The 13,262-nt window shown below is 50.3% G+C and overlaps 1 protein-coding gene across 3 annotated transcripts; it reads left to right on the forward strand.

The window, feature by feature from the left end:
- The first annotated feature begins 314 nt into the window (after positions 1-314).
- Positions 315-13,213, forward strand: LOC110305195 (angiotensin-converting enzyme-like protein Ace3). Of its 3 annotated transcripts, none has more exons than XM_021177018.1 (15): positions 315-435; positions 531-667; positions 1,055-1,213; positions 1,474-1,561; positions 1,680-1,823; positions 2,558-2,749; positions 2,829-2,926; positions 3,041-3,213; positions 3,543-3,766; positions 3,924-4,068; positions 5,598-5,696; positions 5,874-5,996; positions 10,303-10,487; positions 10,955-11,337; positions 12,822-13,213. In XM_021177018.1, exons 1-14 carry the CDS (start codon positions 348-350, stop codon positions 11,290-11,292), a joined length of 2,193 nt encoding a protein of 730 aa, XP_021032677.1. In that variant the 5' UTR covers positions 315-347; the 3' UTR covers positions 11,293-11,337; positions 12,822-13,213. The 3 variants fall into 3 exon arrangements, with proteins under 3 accessions (XP_021032677.1, XP_021032678.1, XP_021032679.1); XM_021177019.1 differs by having other exon boundaries at positions 2,865-2,926; XM_021177020.1 differs by having other exon boundaries at positions 1,142-1,213.
- The last annotated feature ends 49 nt before the right edge of the window (positions 13,214-13,262 follow it).

A 13,262-nucleotide genomic window follows, 5' to 3' on the forward strand; every position in this document is an offset into this window, starting at 1 on the left:
CAGAATTCAATCTTTAAAGGCACTTAGAATAAAATAATACTAAAAGAGAGCACGTGGATCCATACACCAGACTAACGCGGGGATAGCGTATGAGTATACAGGTTATGAGAATGCCTGGTTCCAGGAGGTTGAGTTTTCTTGAAACTCCCTGCCTCATGAGTGCTTCCAGGCCTCTTGGCCTGCCAAGCAGACTTCACTGGAGTATGTATAGCAAGCTGGGTGGCAATCTTTCTAGTTCTAACATTCCATGGAAGACCCTTTGGCCCCTGATGTCACAAATATGGATCTGACTCATGATTGGCCATTGCCTGTGCCAGCTCTACTGTTCTCTTGGTCATGGGAACAAGATGAACTTGCCCTGGGCCTTGCTACTTGTGCTCCTCTCTCACGGGCAGCTCTTGCCATGGCTCAGGATTGTGGGAGAGCCAAGCTTAAGTACGGCTGGGACCTGAAGAAGCATAGGACCAAATACGAGGACTGTGGAGGGGCAGCCCCTTCCCCAAGGCCCACACGGTCTCCCTCCCCTGCAGATGATTTCTACAGCGAGGCTCAGGCTAAGTTGTTCCTGCAGTTTTATGAGCAAACAGCCCAGGTTGTGTTGAATGAGTTTATGGAAGCCACTTGGAACTATGTCACCAACATCACCAGGCGGAATCAAAAGAACATGGTGTGGTACCATTCCCCCACACACACAAGGCCCTCCCTTCCCCTCCTTGCTCTTCTTAGGGATCCTGGAGGTGGGGGATCATAGTTCCTGCCCTATGTCCAGAGTGTATGGAAAGAAGGACACCCCAAAACATATGTCAAGGTGGGCTGCGAGTTCCAGAGCTCTCAGTGACCTTGACTTTTCTCTACACAAGACTTTCTGGATTCTTTGCTTTTGCCAACTTTACCTCCCCCTTTTAGGGACACAGGCACCCCATCCCTCTTAGCAAATCTTCAATGACTCTGGACTTTTAAAGTGGGCTTTGGGGCTGTGATCTCAGAAGTCGGCATGGGACCCATACTGCGTCCCCCCAACCTGCCATGAGCAATGTGAAGGCCTTCTTTCCAGCTGCAGAAGGAGGCGGACAGGTCTCAGTTTATGTTGTACTTCGGCACCCGGGCCCGCATGTTTAAGACAGACCATTTCCTGAACCAGGACGTGAAGCGCATGCTGAGGAAGCTGCAGAACATAGACAAGTCGGCCTTGCCCAAGAAGGATCTCCTAGAGGTGACAGACAGAGCCCCAGGCCGCCCAGGCACACACACTCCTGCACCTGAGAGGAGGGTGGGTCAGGTCGGACTTGGAACCAGAGTATCTCGGGCAGGAGCGGGTATTGGTGGGGTGGCACCAGAGTTTCCTGTAGAGGAGGAGAGGGGTACTTTAGCCAGATCTACCTCTCTTGGATGGTGGGGCTAATGTTGGGAGTGGGCCCAAGAATGTGGGCCTACCCTGGATGACACCTGCCCGTACCCCACCCCCATCCCCAGTACAACAGACTTCTGACCTACATGGAGACAGCATATAACCGAGCTGAGGTGTGCCTGGATGAGGGTCCCTGCTTGACCCTGGAGCCTGGTGAGCAACAAACCCTGCTCCTGACCATGTGTGCCCTTGTTGGTGAAGGAGCACGTAGGGTGGGTGAGAGTACAGGTAGGTGGGTATGGGGTGCCATGTGGCTCCTCTCTGGGCACAGACCTCCAAGAAATCATGGCCACCTCCAGGGACCAGAAGGAGCTGCTGTGGGCCTGGCAGGGCTGGCGAGATGCTGTTGGTCGGCAACTCCGCCCTGTCTTCGAGGACTACGTACGTCTCAGCAACAAGGCTGCCCAATATAACGGTAAGCGGGCTGGACATAACGTTCTTGGGGTTGATGCCCAGGAAAAGAATGAAGCTGAATCTGCAGAGGACTCAGGCAGCAGCAGAATCGGTATGGACGATGCTCAGGGTCCATGAACCCTGCAAACAGACAGGGAGCCTGCATTATGGGCTGGGAGCTAAAGGAGATCCTGAGGGTTTGTTTGTAAGAGAAAAGACAGATGTCTGCCTCATGGACTTCCTTGTGGCAGTCGGATTCGGAGGTGAGCCTCATCCAGCACGCAGGCACCTCTCACACTGCTTAATGTAAAGCCATGGAGGGAGGGGCTGCTGGGATCTGTGGGGAAGGGGAGAACTTCAGATCTATGCTCAAGGCAGACCTCTCTGACATTTACCCATGCTGGGAAGATGATAGGGGCCAGGAAGGCAGGAAGCAAGGAAGTATCTGCACAGACTCTGCAGCACAACTGTAGGAAACCAGGGTCTTAGGGGGGGTCAGAAGGAAACCCAAACAAGCAAAGGGCTTTGGTGATTTGGGGGTTTGGGACATGGCAGTAGGGAAGGACAGGACCTTGCAAGGCATGGTCAGGAGCTTGCACTGTAGGGTGGGCAATGCCTTGGGAGGTTGTGTTCACACCACGGACTCCTGCGGAGCAGGGAGGTGGGGACGCTTCCTTGGAGTGTGTCCAGGTCTCCTCCCTGCCAGGCCATTGGATGCTGGGTGTCACACTAATAAGTCTCTTCTCCTGTCCTTAGGATACAAAGACATGGGGGCTTTATGGCGATCCGAGTATGAATCCGATACGCTGGAGGAAGACCTGGAGCAGCTCTATAAAGAGCTGCAGCCTCTCTACCTGAACCTCCATGCCTATGTGCGCCGCTCACTGTACCGCTACTACGGGCCTGAGCTCATTGACCTGAGGGGGCCCATCCCTGCCCACCTCCTGGGTAAGGGCCAGACTAGTGGCTGAGTGGGGACAGGGGGAAGTCACTCTCCTTCCTCTTAGCTTGCTCACCCCCTTTCCAGGGAACATGTGGGCTCAGTCCTGGAATAATATCCTAGATCTGGTCCTGCCCTATCCGACTAAAGCCCCAGAGGACATCACAGAGATCATGAAGATCCAGGTCAGTGCTGAACCTCTGGGTTGTCGCCCCCTCCTCCATTCCTCTGTCCCCACAATGCCCCTAGGCCAATGGGCAACAGAACCACAGTACCTTTTTTTTTTTTTTCCCTCACAGCACTGGAGGCCTGAGAAAATGTTTGAAGAGGCTAACTTATTCTTTACCTCAATGGGCATGCTACCCGCCCCGCCTGCTTTCTGGATAAAGTCTATGATGGAGAAGCCAGCTGACGGGCGGGAAGTGGAGTGCCACGCCTCATCCTGGAACTTCTACAAGTTCAATGACTTCAGGTGTCTACAGACAGCATGGTCTTCATCCAGCATCCTTCTCTTACCCCCCTCTTCTGGTTTCCCTCTAGCTATGTAGTGAGGAGTAAGCCAGGGAGAGCAGGAGTGGGGGAGGTGGGGTGAGATTCAGAAGCCCTGAAGAGAAGGTGGGTGTGGAAAGTAGAGGATACGGTCACGGGGGTGGACACAGGGTCTAGAGTCGGGAAAGATGGTAGCCAAGGCCTTTCTGGTCTCTGGCTTGATGGTCCTAATACCTTAATGAAGTTTGAATGAAGAAGTTTCCTGTCCTCAGGGCATCCCCATGCTCCTTGACCCCTACCCTTTAACTCTAGGGTAAAGAAGTGCACGGAGGTGACCTTAGAAGACCTGCTCTCCGCCTTCCACCAGATGGGCCATATCCAGTACTTCTTGCAATATCAGAACCTCTCTGTCATCTACCAAGAAGGTGCCAGCCCAGCCTTTGAAGAGGCTGTGGGGTCGGCGATCGCCCTCTCAGTCTCCTCCCACAAGTACCTGCTCGCCAGAGGTCTGCTCAGCCAACCTCACCAGGATTCAGGTGATGGGAGATGGGGGGGAGGGGTGTCACAGGAGGGTGGCCTGAGCCTGGGGCATCAGCTTGGGCTGGTGGGGGGGGGGGCTAAAGCCCTCAGGGCAAGGCTGAAGAAAGGGAGACCCAAGAAGCTGCTTCCTGATGGCCCTGACCTCATCCCCAGAGGAGGAGGTCAACTTCCTGTTAGGCATCGCCCTGGAGAAGATTGCCTTCATCCCCTTCAGCTACATGGTAGACAAGTTTCGTTGGAAGGTCTTTGATGGCACTATTTCGAAGATTGCCTACAACCAGGAGTGGTGGAACTTCAGGTGGGGAAGATGGCTACCCGGTAAGAGTGAAGTGTTGATGTCCTGGGAACCCGAGGAAGCCAGGCAATGCATGCTGTTTGCTGTCACCAAAGCAAAGACATACAGACTAAAGTGCATCGAGCCCGCACAGGGGGCCATGAGGTTCTGAATCTGGTGGCAGCGGTGAGCAGATCTCTTAGCTTCCTAGGATTCTGTCTCATCTGTGAAGTAGAGATCCTGGCAGTGACTTCATCTGCTCTGTGGGTGGCCAGAAATCTCACACCATGAAATTGACTAGGACTCTCCAAGAACAGAGCAGTAACTGGGTGTGGTGATACATACGTACCTGTATGTAATCCTAACACCTGGAAAGTGGACACAGGACAGTCAGGAGGCAGGAGGAGAGGACAGAGTCTTGCAGGCATGGCCAGTAGCTTGTTGGCTACATAGCCAGTTGGAGGTCAGCCTGGACCACATGAGATTCTGCCTCCAAAAGATGAACCTTCCCCCCCCAAAAAAAAAAAAACTGAAAAAGCAAAAGCCTATGCTATAACAATGACCAACAAGCAGGCCCTTGCTGTCTGCCCCCTCCATGGAAAGCCAGCAAAAGGGATGACAGAGGACTGAGCACTTTGTCTGCTGTAAAGTCTTTCCATGGGGGAGAGGCAGGTCATTATCCCAAAACACATGCATGCCTGCTGAAGCCTAAGCATCTACAGAAAGCTCAGCGGTTGTCAAGCAGGTCAGTTGATTGATCAATACATGCCCATAACCTGGCTTCTCCACGTCCATCAGGCACCACACTATCAAGTTCAAGGTTTCTGGACACAGGGTGGCCTACACCAGGATCCTGTGATCATTTAGACTTTGTGTCTGCCCTATAGGTTGCATTGGCTCAATGTGCTTACAGCAGCCAGCACTCAGAGGTCACATGATCTAGGGTCGTTCTAGCAGGCACTCACACTGAGTTGTAGCATGTGGCAGTCTGATTCCTCTTCTCTTGGATCTGTGATTCTCTAGTTTTTTGTTTTGTTTTGTTTTGTTTTGTTTTGTTTTGTTTTGTTTTGTTTTGTTTTGTTTTGTTCGAGACAGGGTTTCTCTGCCCAGCCCTGGCTATCCTGGAACTCACTCTGTAGAACAGACTGGCCCTGAACTCACCTCCCAAGTGCTGGGATCAAAGGTGTGTACCACCACACCCACTTTCTGGTTTTTTTTTTTCTTAGCACTGTTTAGATTAAATACCTGTTTCCTAGTTTATAGCCTGATCTCATCACTAGGATGGATGCGAGCAAGGCTCTGACCTTACCTGCTCCCTTGATGGCATCTCCACAAAGATCAGGCCAGTGTTAACAGTCTACATGCTCAATCACTGTTAACCACTCTTATTAAACTTTCTGATTCCTAATTCCGCGTGTTCTCACTTATCTAGTCCATGAAAATGCACTGAATGGCCTCTGCAAGCCAGGCCCAGACTGGCTGAACACACACGGGCTTCAAACAACAAGAGCCTTCCAGGACCCATGGCCAAGGCCCTGTCTCTCTCCCACCAGGTTGAAGTACCAAGGCCTGTGCCCACCTGTCCCTCGATCAGACGATGATTTTGACCCAGGTGCCAAGTTTCACATCCCTGCCAATGTGCCCTATATCCGGTAAAGGTCTGGGCCCTGTTGACAGAGCTGGCTGGGATCTGGGAGACATGGGGACTGGGTGGAGGAGTTCCAGAAAGTGCAAAGATGGAACCTTAGGGCCACTCAGTGCCCAAGAAGCTCTGGACTTCTTAAACCAGGTCTCCTCTCTGAAGCCCACCTTCTCCTTCCTCTACACAGATACTTTCTTGGTCTAGTACTGCAGTTTCAACTTCATGAAGCACTATGCGAGGCCTCCGGCCACGTGGGCCCTCTGCACCAGTGCGATAACTACAACTCCAAGGTCGCAGGAAAGATCCTGGGGTGAGTGCACAAATCCCCCAGTTTCTTTCAGTTCCTACCATCTCCCTCACAGGGAGTCCTGGCTTCAGGATTCCCCTAGACCCCAAAGTGCCACCCCCCTGAGCAACCGCACTGAGCTGACATTCTGGTGGAAGTGCCTTCTCAGGGAAGACTGCACTCTCTACTGCCTTAACACAAGCCTGCTTTCTCTCATGTAGCCTGCTGTGATCAGAGACACTTGGAACACACAGGCATTCACATAGACAGTAAATCTACTTGCCTCCTGTGGAAAGCCAGGGCTGGTGTCCTGCCTCTGCCTTGTGATTCAGTCACCAGAGTCCCCTTATTCTATCCTTGTGAATGTCTGGATGTGTTTGAGGCACCCTTGAGTCGTTTACCTTTCCTGACTCCTCGCTGAGCTCAGCTTGGCTCCCAGGCAACTGAAGTTACTTTTACTGTAGCCTCTTGACACACTTCTGGCCAGCCTATGGTCCACTTTGACCTTCCGGTCTTTTCTGGTACACTTGATGTTTAGCCTGTCCCTTTCCAGGTCTGTTGTTGTGGTCCTAGGCTTTGCCTTGAAGCCAACTTGGAGGAGTAGGTAGAGGACAGGAATTGGACGTGCAGAGCATTTTCCCTGCTGGCTGGACTCTGAGTTCTTTATCCATGTTCCGCACTGGTAGCTCTTTACTTTGAAGGGTAGAAAATTGTCATTGGCTTTTTTTTTTTTTTTAACAAATGATCAAACTGAAGGTCTGAGAAGTGACTTGATCGTGTGTCATTCCTTTAGCCAGTAGGAAATTCGTGCTATGAATTCAGAACTGATTGCAAAACAGTTGTCATCAAGAGATGGCTCATCTGTTCCCCTGCTTCACCAGCTATACTCCTGCTCTTAGAAAACCTTGAATTCCAAGCTTGGACACCATTCTCCAGGCAGTGGCAGAGGAGAAGCTTCCGAAAATGGGGAGGAGTGTCACCTCCATCAGTCCAGGGATGCAGGCCCTGGTGAGATCACATCAGGTCTTCTTGTTCCAAGGCCAGCTCTCCCACCACTGAGTTGGGGCATCTGCCCAGTGGCCGGATCTCTGTCCTCTTGACTGCTATTGATTTAGGTCTGTGTCTTTAATTGTTCAATGAGTTTTGTTTCTGCCTTGCAGAGAGTTAGTGATACTTGACCTAATATCCCCTGCATGCATTTTAGACTGTTAGCTGTACTTCTGGTTTTTTGAGATAGGGTCTTGTAGCCCAGGCTAGCCTCAAACTTGAGATCCTCCCACACCTACCTCCCTGAAGTGCTGAGATTACAGGTATGTGTCACTTTGCCTGGCTTCTTTTATATATGTAATGAGGTTATCTACGGCTCCTCCATGCCCTTTAACCATCTGCAACCACCAGATGGAGCAGAAGGTTTGGTCCTCTGGGCTTTGTTTCTAGAGAGGTCCAATAATATGAGCATCATCACCACCATCATCACCACCCGCTGTCAGCTCTTCCTTCCTTTATACATAGGGATATGGATGTACACATATGGATGTATACACACACAAACAAGCGGGCTCTTCATTCAACCTCTGCTCCTTGTATTGTTCACTTAGCATTTACTTGGAACAGGACTGATCAGTATCCAGCAGAGGGCAATAGACTATGAAATAAACGAATCCTAAACTACTAAAGAGAAGACTAAACAGAAGAGACTTTGCTGAATATGAAGAGGGTTAGGAAGTCCAGCAGGGAACCAAAGTGAAATGTCTGTCCCCAAAAGCAGGCACAGAAGAAAATGATGTGGTTTTCTCCCCAGGAGCTCATGTCTAACTCCCCTTTATGCCTCTTGCTTGGAGGGACACTTGACGTCAGTCATTCTCTCTACTTCCCTCTCTTACCCTACCCAGCGTACACAGGACTCTGTTTGACTCAACCCCAAAGCACGTGACATTGTTCATCAGCCCCCACACCCCTTCACTGTCTACACCCCTGGCCTAAAAGGACCCAGAATTCCAGGCTGAGCATCTTGTACACCATTCACTGGGTAGTGGGCAGAGGAGAACCTTCTAAGAAAGGGATTGTCACAAGGTTTGGGAGAGGATTAAATGGAAACAGAGTGGAGCCCAGGAGGAGGAGGAGGAAGAGGAGAAGGAGGAGGAGGAGGAGAAGGAGTAGGAGAAGTAAGGAATTCTGGGGTGAAGGAACAGGAGGCAGGTGCTACCAGGCCCACCTTGACAGCTGCATAACATCCTGATGGGAGAAAGATCTCACTTTGTAAAAGAGAAAATTTCACAAAATGGCCAAGCGTAAGGAGCCTGAGACCCACGTCCCAGTACACTGAAGATAGGACATGGAGATATTTATGGGCTCAGGTGTGGGGAAATGTCGATGTTTGTTTGTTTGTTTGTTTTTGTCTTTCGAGACAGGGTTTTTCTGTGTAGCCCTGGCTGTCCTGGACTCACTCTGTAGACCAGGCTGGCCTCGAACTCAGAAATCCGCCTGCCTCTGCCTCCCGAGTGCTGGGATTAAAGGCGTGCGCCACCACTCCCGGCTGTTTATTTGTTTGTTTGTTTGTTTGTTTCTCGTTGGATGTTAAGAGAAGGTAAAGCAGCTGGTCCATGAAGTCCCCAGGTTCATGGAGATAGGGATGAAGCAGAAGAAAAGAGAGATGCTTTCCCAATCTTCTTCCTAGGGTAGCTTTCTTGTGCGCTTGCTCTCTGGGCCCACCCTCCTACATGCAAGTGCTGAGCTGGTTCTGATGGGAATAGACAGTCAAAGTAGACCTTGGATCGTTTCTTAAAGTCCCCTAGCCATGATGGCCCTGCCATCATCTGTGGATTGTGGTGCCATTTTGGAGTCTGAGGCAGTGTCCAGCAACTGGTGCTACAGCCCTTTATTAGCTGTGTGTAGCCAGTGGCCTGTGGAGCTGTTTCTTCATGGTCAGATTCTCAGGAGTCAAAGTTAATCTCCCAACTGTGTGTGATGGTACAAGTTTGTAATCCTAGCACCTAGAAGGTCATGACAAGAGGACCATGAGTTCAAGGTTAGCCTGGGCTACATGGTGTGAGACCCTGGCCTATACTGGTTTTGTTTTTGTTTTTGTCTTTTTTTTTTTTTTGCCTCTACCTATGATCCAGCATCTGAAAAATTCTCAAATCATTTGGGAATTGTTTATTTTATTAATTATTACTCTTATTTTTATTTTTATTTATTTCACTCTTGATGACTCTTTGCCTTTATTCTCTATAACTAAATCTTAACAGATTTTTTCCCCTCAGTGGTTTGTTTTCTTCTTCCTGTTTTCCTTTGTTTCTTTGAAATTCTTTGAAATTCTGGGGGACTCAAACCCAGGACCTTATACATGCTAGGCAAATGTGTCTCATGGTTTCTGCTAAGTATCTGTTGGCCTTCAGTTCCCACATCTTCCTCCAGTCATTTACCGAGTAGCATGAACAAATCCTGCAAGTTACAAATTCCTTCACCACCTTGTGACTTGATACTCACTATGGTGACGGGCAGACATTCATGAACGCTCATGTTACTGATGAGAAAACTCGGGCTGAGAGAGCTTAACCGTCTAAAGTTACCTGCTCTCTAAGTAGCATTGCTGGGATTTGAACCTGGGTACCCCTATACAGTGACCTCTAAGCTTCCAGCCCCACCCCTTTCCTGATCAGACCCTGGAATAACAGGTTGAGAAATGTCAACATCTGCCCAGTGCTATTGTTTGTCAAGGCCAGGGTAGAGCCTGGAGCTCTGCCTTTAGTACCCTCTGCACCCGCCATGGTGAACTCAGTGAGCCTGCCATCTGCCACCAAGCCCTGGGTGTGCCTCAAGACAGCTGATATTTGCACAGCATGCAGGTGTTACACAGAGAACCTCCTATGCTCACATCACTTGAATTCTCTCAATCCGTCCCTATGTGGCCAAGAAGGACTGAAGGGCTGTTGCTGCCTCAAATACATCAGTGTGAGCAGAGGCTCCAAATGGCTGCCTGTTTGAATTGAAAAATAAGGATGCCCACAGTAATAGTGGACACCAATCAACAGCAACAGTCGGTATTTATTGCCTCGCAGCATGGTAGCAACCCTGCCCGGTTGCCTCCACTTACAGAGATGACGCTTAGATGAGTTATTTGTCCAAGGCATCCCAAGGACAGAGCTGATAGCCACACCCAGGTGAATCTTGCTTCAACATGAGTGCGGGAATCTACTGTACTGAGAGCTCTGGGGTCCTGGAGGGCGAAGTTAGGAATTAAAAGTTGTGTTTACTCGGAGGAGGGGGGAATCTCAGCAGCACCTGCTGACATTCCCACATGGCCTCACAGACGACTCTACTCCCCTAGGGATCTCCTGAAGTTGGGCTCCAGCCGGCCCTGGCGGGAGGTCCTCCAGGAGGTGACTGGAGAGTCCAATATATCCACCAAGGCCTTCTTGACCTACTTCAAACCACTGATGGACTGGCTGGTGACTGAAAACGTGAAGCAAGGGGACACCCTTGGCTGGCCAGACTTCAGCTGTTCTTCTGAAGGTTGGACAAACCCTGGCCTTAGTTCTAATGCAGATCTAGGCCCTGCCCTATCCTGCTCTGGGTTGATACTAAGCTCTAGTCAGTTTGTGGTCTGGCTTAAGCCAGACAGTAAAGTTGAGTGACCCCCATCTGTACCAGTCCCGGGACAACCTCACCCAGTTCCAAAGTCCACTCTTAATCCTTACTCAATGACTTCTTTGCACACCATCCAACAAGGCTGCCAAGCTTGCACAGAGGGTAGGAGCCTCCAGACTGGGCTCTGTGAGTTAGGTCACCTGACCCACATACATCTTCTCTTCCTTCTGCTTTCTCATGTCCCCTCTCACTGCAAGACAGTCCCCTCACCTGTGGCCTGAGGCTGAGAGAGGAGACGGTGGCTATCATGTCCTTCCTGGCTGCCACAGGGGACTCAAGGGCCACTTCCCTCATGCTTTCTTACCCTATAAGACGATTTTTTTTCCCCACAGAAAAAATCACAAGCAAAGTGTCATTTCTGGGCACGGATACAGAGCCTGAGCAGGCGTACCTGGGGCAGTGGGTGTTGCTGAGCATGAGTTTTATCATGTTGGTCCTCATCCTGGCGCTGGGCTTCAGGCTGCACTACTTGGAAAAACAGTTACTGGACAAAGACACTTTGACCCTGCCCTACTCCTACTTCCTGGGCATAGCCATGGAACCCCATCAGGCAGCCCGGAAACAGTGGCTTCTGCTGGGCCTCTGCTGTATCCTTATGCTGTGCTGTATTGGCCTGCTCATTCGGATAGTCACGCAGAACACCATGCAAAACACCGAGAAGCCTCCATAGATGAAAAATGAAGGGCAGGGCTGAGAGGAGCCATCATGGAGATGGGTGAGAGACTGTGGGATAGGGTAGAGGGATGTCTGAGACAGACAGGCTAGGGAGGCTATGGGCTGCAGGCATAGTGCCCAGCTGTGACTGGGTGCAGCTGTGACAGATCTGTGACCGTATGGTGTGATGGTGACTAACCTTGTATGATCCATGAGTGTCCTGGGTTCTGGGACCAACCCTACTTTCTAACAGTGGCTCAGAAACAATGGTTTTATCGAGTCAGTGTCTGTGTCCCTTTGAAGCTGCTTTCATACCAGGCCACATGAGAACTAACCCTTCACACAGCCTTGTTTTATTCAGGAGTTTAGTATGGGTCTTGTCTAGGGCTCCAGGCCCCAAGGAATCTCTAGAAAAAGGATTCACTGCCATCCACTTATAACCTGTCCTTCAGTAGGACCAGACATTCCTTTAGGAATTGCTGATGCCCACTTCCTGAGCACTGTGTTCTCTATATAGCCTACCACACTCTGATGAGCCTCTATCGTGCCCTTTCAGTCTGCATAATCCAGGCCCCAAAAAGGCTCTTTGTTTGACCACCTAAAATGCAAGTAACCTCACAAAACTGCCCCATGGCTCTCCCCACCCTAGCCCAGGCCCTCGCGAATGGAGACAGTGGGTAGCTGGGCACTGAGCCAGGCGTGATTAATGATCAACTTCTTTAATATTTAAACAAAGCTCATCTCTAGTCACTCTGCTCCGGAGATGGCCTTGTTCAACACACACACACACCTGCTGCCTGGCCCGTTGCCCTGGAGAGCAAGGGCGGGGCAAACAGCACCTTTCCAGGCTCAGTGGGGGAAGGGAGAACTGGGAGAAGATACAATGAGGGGGGTTGCCGGGATCTGATGTTCTAAGGATAATCTTGGGAAAGGAGGGAGGGGCCTCTACCTCTACTCTTTTAGCCCTTTCTGCCTTGCCTTCTGACCACAGGAATACCATACTCAATATTTTCAGATAAGTGGAAGCTGAAGCTCCAGGATTCCTGGGAAGCCTGGGAGTCAGTACCTGACAGGAAATAGGGAAGGCTTGAAGGGAAATAAATTATAATCGGAAGCCACAGGGAAGAGGCACCAGATAGCTCAAACACGAGACCAGCTTTTCTTAGAGATCTGAATACTAAAGTCACAGGTTGAGGAGACAGACTAACAGAATGGGATTCCCTGACCCCTCTCTCTGCCCGGGTCTCTAGATCTCTTCCCCATGTTCTTCCTAGTTCTAAACAGTTTCTACTCCAGGATCAGACTCTACAGCACTATGGTTTGATACATCTGTATTATCCTGTCATGTATTTATTGCTATAATGCCATTGTTTGTCCTCATTATTAGATGTTAGGTCCATAAGGCTCAACATGCGTCGGGATTGCTCTGTGTAATGTGGAGACCAGGGAAACACTTGAATGAATAAGCAAATGAATGAATGTCTCACTGTGTAAGCTCATGCTGCTGACTGGATAGGAAATACTGCCCCCATTTCTCTTCCACAGCCAGCCTGCTCCCCACATTCAGGGACAGCCAAGACATCTCTGCCCCCCAGGAAACCACACTTGGCAGCCCTCTCAACTCTCAATCACTGTGGCCAAGGTCCCCCACCAGGTATTGTGGCAAGGGCACATCCTGCCCAGGACTCTAAGCCTCTCACCTGGACTTCAGCGAAAACCTCACTGAGCCTCCTTGGCCACCCCCTTCCCCCCATCCACTTTGTAAAGTTTATATTTCTGCCAGAATATTTGCTTCAAAGGTCTTCAAATTTCCTTCCGAACCTCAGACTTCTTAAGAACGCAGCTGTCCATCAATTAAACCTGGATGTTCAAACTAGCACTGGATGCTGCTTGTCATTTTTTCTCCTGCATTTTCACCTCTCCCATTGCCCAGTTCAGCCCCTCTGCATCGACAGCTCCCTTGGGCCTTTTTCGAAGGTGCGTGTT

This window comes from Mus caroli, chromosome 11 (assembly GCF_900094665.2).
Source record: "Mus caroli chromosome 11, CAROLI_EIJ_v1.1, whole genome shotgun sequence".
In the NCBI taxonomy this organism is placed as follows: domain Eukaryota; kingdom Metazoa; phylum Chordata; class Mammalia; order Rodentia; family Muridae; genus Mus; species Mus caroli.